The sequence below is a fragment of the Grammomys surdaster genome, unplaced genomic scaffold (assembly GCF_004785775.1).
Source record: "Grammomys surdaster isolate TR1022 unplaced genomic scaffold, NIH_TR_1.0 140, whole genome shotgun sequence".
In the NCBI taxonomy this organism is placed as follows: domain Eukaryota; kingdom Metazoa; phylum Chordata; class Mammalia; order Rodentia; family Muridae; genus Grammomys; species Grammomys surdaster.
In genome coordinates, this window is record NW_021604598.1 from 12,190,015 (window position 1) to 12,209,355 (window position 19,341).

The 19,341-nt window shown below is 35.8% G+C and overlaps 1 protein-coding gene across 6 annotated transcripts in view; it reads right to left on the reverse strand.

The window, feature by feature from the left end:
• The window catches only part of Wac (WW domain containing adaptor with coiled-coil), a 58,610-nt gene that overhangs the window by 16,776 nt on the left and 22,493 nt on the right, over positions 1 to 19,341 (reverse strand). For 4 of the 6 annotated variants that reach the window (XM_028763742.1, XM_028763741.1, XM_028763740.1 and 1 more), the window contains exons 4-7: positions 9,510 to 9,616; positions 5,369 to 5,484; positions 4,830 to 4,942; positions 374 to 682 (exon numbers count right to left, since the gene is read on the reverse strand). In XM_028763742.1, coding sequence (XP_028619575.1) covers positions 374 to 682; positions 4,830 to 4,942; positions 5,369 to 5,484; positions 9,510 to 9,616 — 645 coding nt within the window. The remainder of the gene's footprint in view (positions 1 to 373; positions 683 to 4,829; positions 4,943 to 5,368; positions 5,485 to 9,509; positions 9,617 to 19,341) is intronic. The other 2 variants (XM_028763744.1, XM_028763743.1) reach the window with 1 other exon arrangement.

Sequence of the window (19,341 nt, forward strand, 5' to 3'; positions counted from 1 at the left end):
AGAAATAATTTTAAGCAAATGGGAATTCATTGTGCCATCTGAGTTTAACATGTTATTTAAAACAACTACTAAGTGTTACAAACTAAATAAATACTTGGTTTTGGTGTCAAAGCAAAACAAATGAAAAGGAAAAACAAAACAACCCCCCCAAAAAAACAAAAACAAAACAAAAACAAAAAACAAAACAAAAAACGCTAAGTTCTGAGAATTATAAATTAAAAGAAAAACTAAACTACTAATTTTAGACCTAAGCCTACCTAATAAACTCTGAAAATCTGAAAAAGAATTTAGAGTTAAGAATCTTATTTGAGCCAAAGGAAAGACTATTTTACAACTACAGTTCAACATGCAGCGTGTAGCAGTAACAGCATACCTTTTCTCTCTGTTTTCTGTGCAGGGAGAGAAGCTGTGGGTGTAGGCAGTTTTGATAAAGTAGATGCTCCATTAGCATCAAATGATTTCTTTGGCTGGTGATCAGACTGAAGCGTAAATGGACTAGAAGGAACAGTGCTTGGGGTAGCGGTTGGATGAACCACTGGTTTGATGGGGTGCTGTACTGGCGTAGAGCTACTGTGAGTCTCTGCTCTTGGCAGTCTGTAGTCTTTGTCATTGTGTCTGCTTGTTTGAGACAAAATATTCTGTGGGAGCAAGCTACTGGCATCGCTGGAATGCTTGTCTTCCACTGTAGTTCACAGTTCCCAAAAGAGATGTTGGAATGACAGAAGGGGGGAGAAAAACAAATGCTGTTAGAAATCTACGTCATGAACATCAGCTAATTGAACAACACACCTGAACTTATTTTCCTTTCCTTAAAACTGCAAGCCCAGTTAGTGGCTGCAACTTTAACAATGGCATATAACAGCAATACAGCAAGAATTTTAACAACAATAGAGATTAATCGATACTCAGATTCTAGTCTAACATTTTACTAAAAAAATGTTTCTAAAAATAAAAAGTCTTGTTTCTTTTAAAATATCGATCACAGGGTCAAATAATTATCCAGTAGTTCAATTACAAAGGACCACTGGCTTCATTACTTCCAGATTTTTGAATACCTAAGCAGCTAGCTAATGTGGGCTCTAAAGTGTTTTATTGTACATCTTTCAATGATACAAAATGGTTCAACATATACTGAATTGTGCATCACAAATAAAACCAATAAAAGATTTTTAAATAATGCCGACAAAAGTAACAATCATATTTCACATGTTATTCTGAAAAGAGAAATCCAAGATATGTATGCAGGCATAATGGGGAAAAAATGTGCTTACTTCCAGAATAACTGGCAATAAACACCAGAATTTAAGCTCAAAAAGGAGGTACAGAAAATAGCTAAAACTCTGCCAACAGTTTAAATGCTGGCACTCTGCATCTACAAAATAATACAAAAGGAGGAAATTTTTAAACAATTATGTGAACAAAGGTTACTTGTTTAAAAAAAAAACCTCTAATATTCCCAAGAAAAACCACAAGATTAAAAGATTAAAAGAATGAGTGTGCCCTTTGATCATAACAGTCTTGCAAAGAATGTCCACCAGTGAATGTGCATGTCTTTCCCAACCCATAACTCCTCTACTTTAAGATAAAGAAGGTACAAAGAGCAGATTTCTAGGAGTCAGTTTTTACCTTGTCACTATAGAACTACAACAGTACCTTTAACACAGTGGCTTACCATCAAAAAGACCTCAACTGTATCAAAAGAAACTCTCCAACTATCTACTATAACTCAGTATGTTATACATCAAACCAATATTGAATGTAGATTCAACCGTGACGGGGGTATCCAAAATCCTGTATAGATACATACATACGTTCCACCTTGTATGGACGTAGCACTATTAGAATCTTATTCTAGTTTCTTGCTACAAAGAAGATGCTACTCTACCTGAAACATTAGGTAGACCCTATGCCTAACAACACCACACCACTTTAATTACCTACAATTTTATTTCATTAACCTAGAAAATTCTCTAGTTGTATATAGCTGAAGCAAAACAAAGGGTCAAAATGTTCAGAAGATGACATAAAATGATACTTCAAATACCTGTTAAGTCAAAATGACAGTATATCATAGGAACTGGGGAAGACAAAGCTGCAACCGATTCCTATCATCACTAGAATTTACACTAGTGCCTCTATCTGCACCACCACTCCCCACTCATTTCAAGGCCTTGGTAGGTGGTGTGTGACTAGCTAATTTAGCAGGCATAACAATTTAAAATACAGGACAGTCTCTCCAGGAAAGAATTGCCTGATCCAAAATGTCACTAGTGTTATAAGAAATCCCAGGGGAAATTTTTCTGAGCTTAGAAGAATCATACTATCTAGTTTAGAAAAATATAATCAACATGCAGCTTTAATATGAAAAGAAAATTTTTATCCATACATTTCTGAGATTCAGATTGTGGTAACATTTCTACTATCTCTTTGTGAGAATCTTCCCACTCCTTTCATTTCTTGAAAGAAACACACTCCGACCATTATTCTACCCGAATGCTAATAAACACCCAACAGTTTTTGACAATGTCAAATAATTAAATGAGACACTGATTTTCTTACTACAGCACTTAGTGGAAAAATTCAACAGAAAAACTAAAATCTTTCTCAACCATTATGTAAAACTTTAAAAATAAGAAAAATATATACATACAACTATTACTTCAGCCACAAATCTGCTGATTCATCATTTGTAAATACAGAAGTTTAGTTTCATTAAGGGACAGATATGAATCAGAGCGTAAAATACCTGAGAAATCCACCCAATATTCAGATAGCAGACTACTTATGGATGGTACAATAAAGCAGGCTGGTGCAGACAATTAATTTAACAGATGTAGAACCAAAATAAAAGCAGATCCCAGATATAATAAATACTGAACAACAAATAGGCTAAAACAATAAAATAATCTCATTTTTGGTTCTAAACAGGTCTGATTTCTATACACACATATATAGTAAACAAAGCATGTACATCGAAATGTTCCTGGGTCATGAGGTCACTCTAACTTTTATATAGATCCACCTATTTTTGCCTGATAGAGTAATTAAAGGATTGCACAACCATATTAGACTTTCCTAACTCTATTAAACACTTAGGCTTTGAATATATGCCAACATTTATAACCTTAGAGAAGAATGACTTTAAAAGGTGGTTAGTATAGAAAAACTCTTAAAAAGTTAGAGAACAAAAATATATATAACCATGAATCCAGCTACAGACTTATGGACTCATTATGTGTACATATATGAATTCAGTTAAGGAGCAGATACAAATCAGACTGTGAAATTAATGAAAGCCACCCAATACTCCTGGAAACCAAGAAGTCACAGACTTCCCTCTTTGGAAACTACTAGCTTAAGCCTAATGGCAACCACCTGGTCCAATTCAGCACTGTCTAATTCTAGGATCTAGTTCACAAGAACAACAGCTTTCCTTGTTTCTTTTCATGCACACGTGTCACTCATCCATGCTCCCCGCCCACCAACTGCACTAGCAACAATAAACTATATGCTACATAATTACTTCAAAATAAAAACCTTGGCTTCTTTTTGTTTAGTCAGTCATCTAGTAACCTGAGACAAGGGGCAACACAACCTCCATGTCTTACATCTTAAAATATAATGTTCTTTAGTTCTCTAACTTAATACTTAATAAATAATAAATGCATTATTAATACTTAATAAATAGTATTAATAAATCAGTCACTAAATGTTAAGAATAATTTTGCTCATATTTTGAAAATTTAATGTTGCTATGTTCCAAGATCACACTAAATAAATTTGGCATTAAAGAATCAATACCCCGTTTATTGAGACTCAATTACCCACATCAATGGATAAATCTCAATAAAACATTATGGTATAACCTCAGTTTATCACATAGATCAAGGATCCCTTAAACAAGGGTTGAAAAATAATTTCTAAGATTTAAATGTTTATGCAAAGCCTCAGTACCCAGCTTATACAGATCTCTAAACACAGTGGAATTAATACCTAAGTACAGATAATGGGGTTTTAGACCCCAACAATACTATTGTAAACCAGAGATGTTGAAAACACACTTACCACATGTATGCTACTGGAGGCGGGGAGGGGAGAGTATAGCCTAACCAACATCATGTGAACTCAGTACAACATCTATCATAAAATTTATTTTGTACTGAACAATTACTACCTGATGTGATTTTCTAGTATTATCGTGAAAATGAAAAACAGAAGAGTTGTTTACATATATTCTAACATCATCATAATGTCAAAACAACATCCATTTTAGGAGATCATCTACATACTGATTTCTTCTCATTCATAACCAAAATAATAGTAGTGCATACTGGGATACAGAAAACAGACTACTAAGAATGTTTCGCACTAAAAGGGAAAGCTGTCAGCTACTCATACTAACCCTACAGCCTAAACCACCATGAATGTTATCAATGTGTATGGCTAGGACTCAATTATTTATTACTTACTAAGACTATAAGCTATTCCTCTTTTTAAAGATGAAAATCTTGTTCTTTACCAAGTCTATACTATAGACAACATGAATAATGATTATCACACAGACACCTATTCCACCCTGCACCTGTTTCCCTTTCCAGAAAGCCAAGAGAGCTGAAAAGACATTCAGCATAATAGAAATCATGAATATTTTCATGCCAATTTACACATGCAGATGGAACTTAGGAGTTGTTAAATTAAAACAAACAATAATAACAGAGCAAACATACCGTTTCAGAGACAGGGAAAGGGGAAGGAAAAGGGGGAGGAACGGAAAGAGGAAAGGAAAGGAAATGAAAGGAAAGGGGAAAGAGAGAAAAAAAAACACTTACTTCCACTGCTGAACCCACTAGTGGCTGTTGCTTGCATCACCTCTCTTCTGTAATCCCTGTCTTTTGGGAAACTATTAACTGCCAGCTTATTTGCTTCTTTTTGTCTCTGTTCTCTAGAAGTAAAATAAGTAAACATCACTTTATGAATAAAAATGACATTAAGTACCTGAGTCTCTGTACTATTCTTGCCAAATATTCCACAAGACTGTACATGGATAAAAAAGAACATGGTCTCCGACTGAAGCTGATCTGGAAGATGTGATAACAGCAAACAGACTACTAAATGATTCTCACTGAAAGGAAAACTGTAGCTATTCATACTACTAATTCCATAGCCTATTGAGTATTACCAGACCTATACATGACTGCTTTTACGTCCAAGAAATACTTTTATATAAGGGAAGATACAGAAATGTGACCATGACTAAAACTGAAAAATCAAGGGGTTTATTGTACAAAACCTAAAGCTACTGTTTAATGCCACAGAATGCTGACCTGCAGAGTTAAGTAGGAAATATTACTAGGTTAGAAGCAAATACCTTTCAAGCCACTCTTTTGGTTTCTCCCACTGTGAAACTTCTGTGCGACAATTGTAGTAGTATTTTTTTCCAGATGAGCTAATGTGCTCAGACCAATCATCTGCAGAATCATAAGGCTTAAAAATACATTTTGAAAATTAGTCTGCCATTTAAGCATTTGACATGAAATATTAAAAATTCTAATTTTCATACCAAACATACAAATACATATATAAACAGAATCGATTAAAACCTTTATGCATTAAGAGTATCTGAGAAAGACTATAGTATATTGCATAGTATAGTGTATATAGACTGTATTAAGCATATGAAGAACATGAAATTATTAACATCTTAAATTTAGAAAGAGAAAAATGAAAAACAGAAGGTAGCAGTGTAATTCTGCAACTAACACTGTTCTTTTAAACTTCTCAGTTGGTCTTACACAAATATTTGATAGGCCTGTAAAGTTCTGATGAAATCAGAAAAATCTTAGGAGCAGTTCCATGGAATTAGTGTCTAAGACAAGAAAGACAGGTTAAAAGTAAGGACCTGTTTGAACAACCCTATGGTATATGGTATATGGAACCTTTCAAGTATTTTGGCTTTAGAAATCCTTCTCCATTAAGTATTTGTTAAGAGGCTAGCATTAGCCAGAAGTAAAATGTGACTGAGAGACTGATCAGAGAAACAGACTAAGACTCAGGGCTAATAATAAAAGGACATTGGAACCGAATAGGCAGATACATACCAGTGTCTAAACAACTGGTGTGCACCAAGGAATATTCTGCAAATTGTCAGCTGTTTCAATCTTTTTGTTTTGTTTTTTTCCCCCTAAAGCAAATGTCTGTTTATATATAAGCTAGTTCCAAAATTACCTAACATATAATCCTCACTGGCTATACAGTAAACCCATCTACCCACCATACAACATACATAGCCATGGAGTATAGTAGCCTACAACACTACATCAGATCTCACCTTGTACAAATAGGATATCTTATTTTATAAAATGCAAGACACTTCTGAAATCATCTCAACCCATTTCTAGTAAGGAGTTACTAATACACCACTGAGTTATACTGTATATAATTTTAAAATATCAATGTGCAATAAATGGCAGGCAGTAGCCAACTTTACTAATTTTACAAAAAGAGTATATTAAAATTGACAACTCAAGTCCTACATACACATCACATTTTCTAATTTACTTAACATATAGTCACGGACAATCAGTTTTCGGGTATTATGAGAAACACTTGAGGTAACTTGAACTTCTTTCAAATGACTAAAATACTTCCTAACACTACTAAAATGAGTTGGCCTTTTTCTTCCTTCATCTATCAAAAGAAAATGGGCATTCACCCAGAAGCCATACAGGACGAGTGATATCACACAAACACACACGCACACGCACAAACACAAACACACACGCACACAGGTCCCCCCCACACACACACACGCATGCTGCAGGAGACATATATGAAATTCTATGATACTTCAACAAAATCACAGATTTTAATGTATCTTTTTCTCTAGAAAGGTTACATGTTAAATGTTACACATATTAACACATGATGGACTTAATTGGCATTCTGAATGATTTAAGTTTGTAAAATATTCTTATCTTCAATATAATATGCATCAAGCTTATAGAAACTGTCCAAGGAAAAGTGCACAAGAATGTGTGACTTTGAAAAGTACCCTCTAACAGGAAAGCTGTTCTCTAAGGCTTTGAAGCCATCCTGTCTATATAGCAAGTTCCAGGCCAGCTGAGGTTACATGAGACAGTCTCAACCACCCCCACAAAAAGGAACTTCTATCAAGACATCTATCTATTCTCTCTCTGAATTCTAATTTGGATATATCTCTGACATGAATGTGGCCATTTCTTCTTCAAAAATATCTCCATTTTCTTAAGTTGTTCACATTACCAACTTTCCTAAAAGTACAGAAATGTAACACTAAATAAAATTAACTCATGAGTTACTAACAGCTCATTAACACACATGGTCTTTCCTATAACAAAGAATTTCATAAAGTTCCAGTAATTCTTTAATAAATTTCCTTCTTTTTGTAGATAAAGGAGATTGTCTCTGCAAAACTGGCTGCATGGTTCTACACATCTTTAATCCCAGCACTTAGAAGACAAAGCAGTTAGGACTCTGAGTTCTAGTCCACCCTGGTCTGCATAAATTGTAGGCCTGCCTGGTGGAGCACCACAGTGAAACCCTGTCTCAAAGGGGAGGATTGCAAAGATCTAGGATAAACAAATGCTCCAAAATTATAAAGGCTGCTTAGTTCATAACAAGAGTGCTGTTACATTAATGCAAAAAGTCAAAGTTGCGTTTATAGCACTTTCCAGCCACACAACATCAGCATAGACTCCTTGGGGATTGGGGTAGGATTGGGTTTTGTTGCCCAAGTGCACACACACAAGCCATGTGTGAGCTTGTGGATGACAGAGGGATGCTGTGGAGTCAGTTCTCATTTCATCTTTCCTGGATAGGGACTGAACTCAGGTCTTCAGGGTGCACAGCAAGAGCCTTTACCTACTGTGTCTTCTCTCCAGTCCTCTATCATAGTGTTGCTACTACGTAGGACTCCATGGTTTTTTCTATCACTTTGGTTGTGATCCTGGTCTTAAATACACACTGAATCATCTTTCCAGACCCATTTTATTTTTAACTAAAGGAGCAAATTCAGAAAAGTCTTTGTTTCAAGTCTACATATAGATGTATTTAATTCATGATTTTAAAATAAGTAGCATGTTTATTTCCTCCTTTACCTGGCACATTATCTAAAATTACATTTTAGAATTTTATAATACCCGACTAGCTATTCGAATGTTCTATACATCTATGCTATTTGACCAGAGGAAGAAAAACTACACTGCTAAGGCCTGTCTTCCGATGCCAGCTAAAACATGAGGGTCACCCAGGGAAATTTTGCTGAAATGTATCGTAAGTATTTAAGGAATATTTTAAGACTCACATTTTGTATGTACATACTATGTGCAGAGCAGGTGCTCACAGAGCTAAAAGGCAGTATCAGTTAGTTTGTAAACTGTTGGGACCTCTGAGGCATCTCTTCAAACACTTTTCCTTTTATTTATTCTTTCCTGTATTTCAAACACTTTTGATAAGTTTTGAAATTGCAAATCTGTGTTTGCTATATATTATATCCTTCATTCACACTCTTTTGTATGAAATTCAAGTTCTTTAGTAAAAGACAATTTTATTATTGACATCTGACTTCAAAGTTCTTGCTAATTATGGCAAGTTTATCCAAAGTTCTGGCATTATTGGCCTGTGCCATCCTGTCCATCAATTTCACATTTCTTTTTAAGCGCTGTTTTCTCTCTTTAATAGTAAACAGTATCCTGAGCTCCCTAAGCTATACTCAACTTGTTGGAAGAGATGGAAGTCATCTTAATGACCCCCCCCAGTTTTAAGAACATTTTAAAAAAAAAGATTTATTTATTTTGTATTTATAAGTACACTGCAGCTGCCTTCAGACACACACTAGAAGAGTGCATCGGATCCTATTACAGATGGTTGTGAGCCACCATGTGGTTGTTGGGAATTGAACTGAGGTCCTCTGGAAAAACAGTCAGTGTTCTTAACCGCTGAGCCATCTCTCCAGCCCAAGAACATTCTAAATTGAAGGCATTTCTGTCAACACCAGACACCAATAAGTTCCAATAAAATGAGCCACACTGTCTTAGTTTTATGACACTTTAGCATATATTTGATTAAAGTTATTTTTCTGCTAAGTGAATATATATACAAATCTCATTTGAACCCACAACACTAAAACGTATCCAGCTACTTCATTAATCTAAGCCTGCCTAAGTATTTAAAATTATGGTATTTTTTTTCACACCTTTGTGGACGAGGATATTGTCCTCACTGTCTAATAAAGTACAAAGTACAGAGCAGAGAATAAATAAGCAATTAATGTAAATCTAAAAGAAATTAAACCTTAAATAACTTTAGAAATGTGTTGGTCTGTTATTTTTTGTACTTCATATATAACAAAGGAAAACAAATATATTACGCTCTATTCCAATTGAAATATTTTAAAAATTAAAAGACAACATCTAAGAATATTTGCAGTATGCATTTTTATCTTGACCGTCTATCATCATTCTAATACTTACTGCATCTGAAGTTTTGCTTGGATTATTGCTTGGATTAGAAGAATGTGAATTTGAACTATGAAGAGCACTGTGGTTATGTGAATTTTCTTGTGGAGAGTAACTGGTCCCTTAAGTAGAAAGAACAAAGAATAAGCATAGTTATATTTCATCTATTTTTTATACAACTGTAAATACTGTTTGAGTATCATAGCCTATGAACATAAATAAAAACATGTAATCCCTGATTAATCCAGATCGGTACTTAATTCATTCATATAGCCTCAGCACAAGACAGCTGAAATTACATGGTATAACAGCTCATACTACACAAAATGTCTGATCCTACATGGCTTAAAAATAACACTGCACAGCTAAGCATAATGGTGTAAGTCTTTAATTCCAAAACTCTATAGGCAGAAGCAGTGTGATCTCTAGGAGTTTGAAGCTATGACATGAAGGAATCATATCAGACTGTTTTTAAAAGAAAAATGAAAGGAGTATAAAAACTCAAATAATAAAGGACAAAACAGAACTAGCTGTTTTCAGTACTTTTGAAATCTGATTTTTAAAAGATAATCTCTAAACTTGCTTTTTAATGGTCTTGAGATTTTTTAAGCTAAAATAACTTAAAGATTTTAAGAGTTTAAAATCTAAGTGAGGAACCTATTCTCTGGTTGGTAAAGATGAAATCAAATGTTTCCTCTTGACAGGACCAACTCAACCTAGAAGTTCTTAAAAATAATGTGAGCTGTAACCAATAATCTACACACAGTTTCTCCTCTACTGTCTTAGGAAAACCCAGTGTAGAGCCTTCAGTACAGAGTTCTTGTCACTCACACCAAGGCAAACAACAGGTTTAACTGCTAGCACCAGGGAAATGAAAGAGAAGCTACACAAATCTAAACGAGCAAAACTCAGAACCATAAGTTGACCTACTCAAAAACAGAAGAGAGTGTGTGAGATCAGAAGTAGATGCATTTGCCCTGGGAATTAATACACATTCATGGTGCATGAATAGAAAGCAATCAGCAACAGGCCGAGATTGACTTTTAGATATGGATCCTTCACTTTATTATAAGTGAAGTTATGAACAGACTCAAAAGCTCTATTGATGTCACACATGATAAGAGGACCACTTAAGCATTAGTGCAGTTAACCAAATTACACCAATGTGAGGAATTTAACAAAAGAAATTCGCCGCCGGGCGGTGGTGGCGCACGCCTTTAATCCCAGCACTTGGGAGGCAGAGGCAAGGCGGATTTCTGAGTTCGAGGCCAGCCTGGTCTACAGAGTGAGTGAGTTCCAGGACAGCCAGGACTACACAGAGAAACCCTGTCTCGAAAAAAACAAACAAACAAACAAAAAAAAACAAAAACAATTTCCTAACTCTAAGTGCTGCTCACCGTTTCTAACCTGCATGCACAAAATACAGCTTGTGTTGAACATCAATTTCCCACTAAGAGCATAAATTTTCTCATGTGTAAGAATAAAACTATTCCTATCTTATTTAAAATTTAACTTAAATCCAATTTGAGCATGCTAGAGACAGCCTTCTAGAACTACTATCAAAATCTGATTCTGGAAGAATGAAGGGTATTTTTCAGGGGCTACTTGGTCGAAGACACTTGGAAACATAGCCCTGGAATCTGCCACACTGCAACACATGGATCTTTCTATTCAAGGAACTCAACATCAAAGTATGCCTACAGAGGTACTCACCCCTCCCTTATGCTGCCAACCCTTTAATAGAGCTCCTCATGTAGTGATGACCTCCCACCATAAAATTATTTTTGTTGTTACTTCATAACTGTAATTTTGCTATTCTGAATCATAATGCAAATAACTCTGTTTTCCGATTGTCTTAGACCACCCCTGTGAAAAAGTTGTTTTGACCCCAAAGGAATCATGACCCACAGGTTGCCCTACAAGGTTGTTACAAATAAATATATAGTAACAGTTACCAATTATTACACCAAGGTTTTAAGAGAATCTTAGATATATGCTAAAATTTCCATTTACAGAAAAATAATGCAACAATTAGCACATGCCATTAGTGTCTTTATGCACTATTCATCAACTTGTTGCTTACATTGGATTTCCATACAATATTGCAAAAATGATAGAAGAAAAAAAACTACTGCTATTGTCTAAAATGAACACAAAATAATCTAGTAATAAGGATGAATTAAGATTATCTACTTTGACATTTGTTAATTTTCTTAAAGAAAAAGCTATGTTAAATCTACAGAAGGATCAAGTAAGAGCTTTGTTAAAGACACAATGGTTTTACTCTATGAACACAGTATTTTGTGCATGATGTCTCACAAAGTTAAGACCCAAGAATCTATCAATCTACCAAACTCTTACAAAAAAAAAAAAAATCACAGAACAGTAAAGCACTTGAAGGATTTCTTCATAAGGTAATACTGGGGGTGGGAAGGTGACATTTATATTTGTAATTTGAAGATAAGCAAAGTTCTACCCTCCTCTATGTCTATCCCAAGAAGCATAACCTGGAGATATAACATGGATCTGTACTACTTTTAGACTAAACTCTTGACTGCTCAGCAATGAGCTGATAATTTTTGCTTTCTGCTCTTTAAATGGTATTTAAATACTGATCTTCTCTGCCTTGAAAACATGTTTCAATGCATGAACCAAGATAAGCTAACTTTGGATTATACTGTAATTTACAAAATACTTAACAGCTGCCTAGTAGTAGTGAGATGTCAAACCAAAACTGAACCAAAGTCTCTTAATGTGTAGATTAGAAGATAAATTAACAAGGACTGCACTTGACAGTCAGTGATCACTTTTGGATAAGTGATTTTAATGACAGCCACCAATTAGTAAACACTTGAAAGGTCATGAATTGAGCTTTATCATATGTGTGTGTTTGTGTGTCTGTGTGTGTATGCTATTCACACTAATCAATCAGAAAGTACAAAATAAATATACTATCATTTCTCATATAGATCATTTAAATATATTTAACTAAACAATATATGGTAAAACTATTTTAATTGCATAGTATTTGAATTAGTGTAGAAATCATAGATGATAAAGCAGATGAGTATAGGCCATATGCAATAACTATGCCATTTTTATACACAGAACTCTATCCAGATTTTGGTAACAAAGATGGATATGACATCTTTTACAACCAAACAGTATGGGAAAATGACTTTCAACTGCTGTAGTAACAAGAAATGTTACAGCTTAGTAAAAATAACCCAATTAAAAAATCAGGGGAAACCAGCCCCTGGAGAGATGACTCAGTAGTTAAGAACTATTACTGCTCTTCAGAGGAATCATTTACAAATACAGGCCCAATGATTCCAACACACCTCCTTCTGGCTTCCTTTGGTAACAGGCACACATGTGGTTACACAAACAAACAGAAACACAAAACACCAAAACACATTAAATAAGTAATATTTTAAAACTTTGTAAAAAAAAAAAAAAAAAAAACAGAAAAATGCACAAGGCTGCTCTATGACCCACATAAAATGTGCCCGCCCAAAAATAAGTGGAAGATGAGAACTCTTTCCTTAAGATATTTTTTAAGTGTAATAAAGACCTTCCTGAACCACAAGATATCTATGTCTTTGCCTGAGAGGATAACTAATCAAATACTACAAACTTCAGAGAAAACAATCTCTCCACTTCACAGTCCACTCCAATAAATTTTTCAAACTTTCTTCTGTATTTGTATGAGATTATAAAAACAGACTTTAAGGACATAAAAAATATACCAAAAAAAAAAAATAAGAATGAAAGACAATGAAAGAAAAAAAAAACCTATATACAAATACATTTAAATGTACAAGAATATGGAAAGTACATATTATCTTAGCAACAAAGGCTAAAAGGTTTACAACATAAACCAGTCAAGAAAATACATTTCAAAGAAATCTCAGAAGCAAAGATTTTCCTCCCCACAAACTAATATGATCAAAAAAATAGTACACAATAAATAATCAAAGAGGGCTGGGAAGTAAAGGTCAGTGGTAGGGTACGACCTTATTCTGGACACAGAAGACAACATAAAAGTAAAACTTCCCGTTGCCTGTTATAAGGTAAGCAACTCCTTCTAAATTTGACTGGGAGCCTGCTTGCTGCCACAGGAGGAACTCATACTTGGTACTATAAACCTGGTGAAAGACCTCAGCTTACAGGGTTATAGCTTCTAGGAGATAAATCTACTAATGTCATTTAGCTAAATAATATTACAAAACTGCCTTCTAAGTTATTTATGTCTATACCTCCCGAGTTTCTGCTGTCCTCAACCTTGTACAAAGAAAGATACTTCTCTCTGCAGTGAGCATCAGTTGATGCAGAAAGTCAAAACTGGTCAAAGGGCTAAGAAGTGATTGTTGAGTGCTCAGTCCCAAATGGGACACCTATACCAACCTGCCCAGGCTCAGAGACCTCACAGACAATGAGAAAGCAAGAGCACAAGAGCATACACACACACACACACACACACACACACACACACACACACACACACCCCAAATGTTAACAAGCTAAAAATTTTTAAAAAGCAGACCATTAAATATATACAAGTACATTCACAAGAGTAGTAGTATGCTTTTCGCTTAAAGCCACTTTCTGACACTCCATAGACATTGATAACTACTAATCATTCTTATTAACTATGTTAATTTAATGGCTCTTCTGAACCTTATTCCCTCTCCAACTTCAATCAGCCCATTTAAGTTCCCTATAGCTATAAAAATCAGTCAAATTAATGACATTTTCACTTTCCACAACTCCTAATCTTCAATTTTTCTTTCTGTTGTGCATGTGTATTCATTCATAGGAAGGCACACATGTGTAAGGTGCAATGTTAATGAAGATGACAGAGGACAACTTCGTCATTCTTCAGGTGTCATCCTGAGATTTGCTTCAGAAATAAAGAGCAAAGTATATAACACCTGAAGCAGGTCCTACCCATGCCCAAAACTTCCCAGTTATACATACCTCAACAATACATCAAGCTTTGTTTAAAAGTCAAATTTCACAATAGATAAAAAATACTAAGTGCTTTTAAAACCAGGTCTTCAAAAGTGCTGATGACAACAATCAAAATATTTGAAAAGAATATGCTTAAAAGTAAGTAATTATGAGAGGGTTTGTTGCTGTTGTTATTTGATTTTAATTTGAGATAGGACCTCACTCCACAGCCCAGACTGGCTCCAGTTAATAGGTCAGTCATTTGTCCTAGCTGGGCTTTTCTGTTTTGTTTTGTTCAACATGATATAACCTAGGGTTATTTGGGAAGAGGCATTACCATCACTGGGTAGGTGGTGCTATAAATAGAAACACAATGAGAATTCTTAGATGTCTGCTTATTTGCTAATGAGTCAAAAAGTGCTACAGCTTAGGATGGAAGGGAAGATCTGTGAGGACCTGGGGAAGATAAAACCAGGATTAAAATGTATAGTATAAAAATCTATTATCAATTTCAAAAAAAAAGAGAAAGAAACAGGAAAGAAAACTAGGGAAGCCAGGAAGAGCAGGTCAGTAAAGTGCATTCCCCTGGCATCTTTATTTCAGTTCCAGCCTCTAGTTCTGCCTTGAGTTCCTGACTGACTTGCCTGCATGATAGCCTGTAAGCCAACCCTTTCCTCCCCGAGCTGCTTTTGGTGACAGGATTTTGTCACATCCTACAGGAGCATGAATAAACTAAGACACTTCTCAGGCCTCAGCCTTGGTTGCCTAGATGCTGTTAAGACAGGTTTAGACAACATCAATCTTTGAATAAAACCCTGAGGCCACTGATATAGGCAGCAGGTAAACAGTGATGACTGTGATTCCCTAGAAAAATCAATCCAAGTTGTGTTCTACTCACTATATGGCATGCAAACAGCCACACACAAAATAAGTACACGGAGCCGGGCAGTGGAGGCGCATGCCTTTAATCCCAGCACTTGGGAGGCAGAGGCAGGTGGATTTCTGAGTTCGAGGCCAGCCTGGCCTACAGAGTGAGTTCCAGGACAGCCAGGGTTATACAGAGAATCCCTGTCTCGAAAAACAAAAACAACAAAATAAGTACATGGGGGAAAAAAACAATTTTTAATCTCTGCAACTTTCCTTATTCGTAAATCTAGACTTTTCACTTACACATAGTATCATTAAACAGGGCAAGTATGTTGATGGGTGGGTCAAAATTATCAGCTAAGAATTGCTAGACATTAAAATACATTTTTTCTTTATACCTTAAGAGACTTGCAGGGTCTCAAGTACTTATTTTTCATCTAACACCACAGACAGAGAGACAGACAGACAGATTGATTTTGGGGGTGGGGAGTCAAAAGCCCAAATCCACTCACTCTTCTCTTTTTGTGGTCCATATCCTGCAGGTCTCCAAGATACCAATTCTCACATTTTCTACTCACTGACATGGGCTGACCCACCCACAGTTTTTAAAATGCTTTCCTCACTGAGCCTCCAGGAGATAACCTTCCCAGGCATTCTTCTTGTTCTATCAATAGCAGCTCACTCTCCTGTGCTAAGTTTTGTTCTCAAAATTTCACTTAAGTTCCAGGGCAAATCCCTAGCCCTCACTTCTTTATGAGCAATATGCATTGGCAAATCCTTATTTAAATCAGGCCACACCCCTCCTGCCTATGATTGTTTTAGTATAAGTTCAAGTTCCCCAACTAGCAATGGTTACACTTAATGATTTTATAATGGTTTGAAATCAATATAAATTTAGTAGAAGTTATACTTCAAATATTTATCTTTTCCCAGGGTATTAGTACATGGACTCTCTGGTCAATCTGTAAGTCCTAATCAGCCACATTACAACGCAGATAGATACACTAAATTCATTTGACTTACAATATTTTAAGTTATTTAATACTGACTTACAATATTGCAGTATAGTACCTGCAATGCCCACTGACTATATAATTAAAATTTACTATCTGACCTTTATAAAAAAAAAATTCTGCTGACTCCTAGTATTCATTCATCTTAGAGTCTTTTTTTGTTTTGTTTTGTTTTGTTTTTGTTTTTTTTCAAGACAGGATTTCTCTGTGTAGCCCTGGCTGTCCTGGAACTCACTCTGTAGACCAGGCTGGCCTCGAACTCAGAAATCCGCCTGCCTCTGCCTCCCAAGTGCTGGGATTAAAGGCGTGCGCCACCACCGCCCAGCTTCATCTTAGAGTCTTAAATTGATTCCCTTAAGCTCTAAATCTTTGTGTTAGCAAATCCACTCCAATGTTCTGCCTTCGGGACACTAGCTACCAATCTGATATAAGACAAACAAAAACACAAAGAAAAACCACCTCTACTTCTTTGATTCTTCCAACACTTGACTGCAGCACAGAAACTAATGTTCAAATTCCTCCAAGACTCACTTTTCAGATCACTCAACTTCCATGAAATCCTCCACACCAAAAGCCAGGTTCTCAATCTGGTGTACTGAAGGTCTCTTAGAGTAACCCTGCTTCTCCCTTCCAAGCACAGTAAGGGTAAGGGCAAGGAGTAAAAGTGAAAAATAGGCCAAGAGAACATTTTTCTGAGTTCTGAACTATTTTGAAGCTATTCAAGTTTTTTATTAGGGATGCTTTAAAAAAAATCTTTCATAAACCTAATGGTGACACTGTGTATTATGACTAGTTTTATACTACTACTGCTACATTGTCTAAGTAGGTATTTCTGTTGGCATTGTAAACATATGAAGTTATGGCCAACAGTTTATCAACCAATTATATAGTTCCTGTCAGAAAACATAACAAATGTTCCATGTAACAGAGTCAGAACAGGGTGGTTAACAAAAGGGAATACAGAAAATGAAATGGAGCACATTGCTCTTGGACTGAAGCCTGAAGCCCCAGGATGACACTGAGTAAACTACCATGAGTCAGGCTCTACCAAGAGCTGTCCTACTTGTTTGGCTCTTAAGGACAAGGGAAACGTGGCCGGTGAACTGCAGCTAGAGAGCTGGCTGTGGGAAGAGGGGGAGAGAAGCAGTGGGTAAAGGAGGCTGCAGAGACACTGAAGGCCTCTGCCATTCTAACTACTAAGATTTGGGCAGAAGTGATGATTGTACCATCATTGAGTTCTGGGATGTAGTCTCATAGACTGGGGACATGGAGTGACACAGATGATGCACTGACACAAAAAGCCATATTCACAGTAGTCAAAAGTGAGTATCAGCTGTATACCTGTTTATTAGCTAATTATCATAATTGATTATATAAGGCCATTTTCATGCAAGAAATAACTGCTTATTAGACAAAGATCACCTCAATCTGAGTCATCGTTAACTATCCTTTCTCAAAAGATAAAAAAATCTTCTAAAATTTGAATGCACTCATAAAACATACTAAATAAACATTTTTAAGAAAACAGCAGTAATCATACTTTTAATTATAAAAATTTAAAAAAAAATATATAGTAACTCAATTAGTATGGGTCTGCCACTAAGACATACACAAAACAAACACACAAAGCATATGCTATTGAGAAATACATTATAAGGAACAAACTATGAATAACAGGAGATCTAAACAACTGCAAGAAGGAAGAACACTGAGAAATTTTAGAACATATGCAAAAAAGTTAAATACTTAAGTAAAAAGTTAATACTGATTGAAATGTCTCTTGGTGATAATTTTGAGTATGACATGAGCTCACAAACAACAACATACAAATTCACTGAGATCACAGCACAAATCACCCTCTGTGCAGAGGCAGCGGCAGAAGCAGTGGCAGAAGTAGCAACAGCAGACACTGCCCTGCAAAATGGAACAAGTGGTTTTGAGTCAAGTACCTCATAAGATTCTAATATATAAAATATATGATAAATGTATTTATATAGAGTCAAATACACCAGATCAGAAGACTGTCCCCTTATTCATAGATTCCAGCCTGCAGTCTTGATGTGAGTACAAAACATGGATTAACTGCAGAAACCAGGAAAGTGCAAAGGTCCTGGAGACGGGGTGTGGTACAAGAAGCTCTAGTGTGGGCATGGTAGAACACAGGCTCTATGAAGGAGAGAAACTGGGAAAACCAGGCTGGTGTGGGGTGGCTATTGGGCAATGTAGTATAGTAATGTATCTTAACTGCAGATATGGAAAGTAGGGAAATTCAAAGGGAGAGAAATGAGTGTGAGATAAATAACACTAAGGACTTTGAAAAGATATAAGGAAACATCTTAAAAACACATTTATTTTTGTATACACGCACTTTGAAAAAAACTACCCCACTTGATGCATAATGAGAAAAATGGTGCCAGATAATAAAAACACAGTGTCAGGCATGGGGAACCTCCCTTCAAGTTGATCACGAGGTTTGAAGAGATTAGCAAAATAGTGTATAGGCTTTTGCCCTCGCCCTTGGTTGACTCTGCTGAAGATGCCACACTTGTACCACAGCACTTAGAAGAATCAAGCTGGGAATAACCTGGAAGTCCCCTGTCTTAAGAACTAGCTCTCACAATATCCACAGGTGCTATCCAAGCTGCCAAGGAAGAAAAGTAAATAGTCCGACCAGGCATGATGCCTATGAACCACAACAATGACCAGAAAAGTAAGATATTCCCCATGGTGAAATAGTAGCAAGTATATCTTAGATTAACCAGCAACTGTCTAACTGGATTTAAGGCACTCTCAAAAGGAAATGATTTATCCTGTAATATAAATCCAGTTCACTATCTGAATTTAACAGACTTCAAGATTTTTACAGACTTTTTACAGAATTTTATGGACTTAAAGAACTCTTAATATAGTACCAGTTTCCAAACCAGTATACTCTCTAACTGCACTCTATATATTTATTCATATGTGCAGAGGCAAGTGTACACCTTACCCCTCCTCAACCACAGGACACTGCA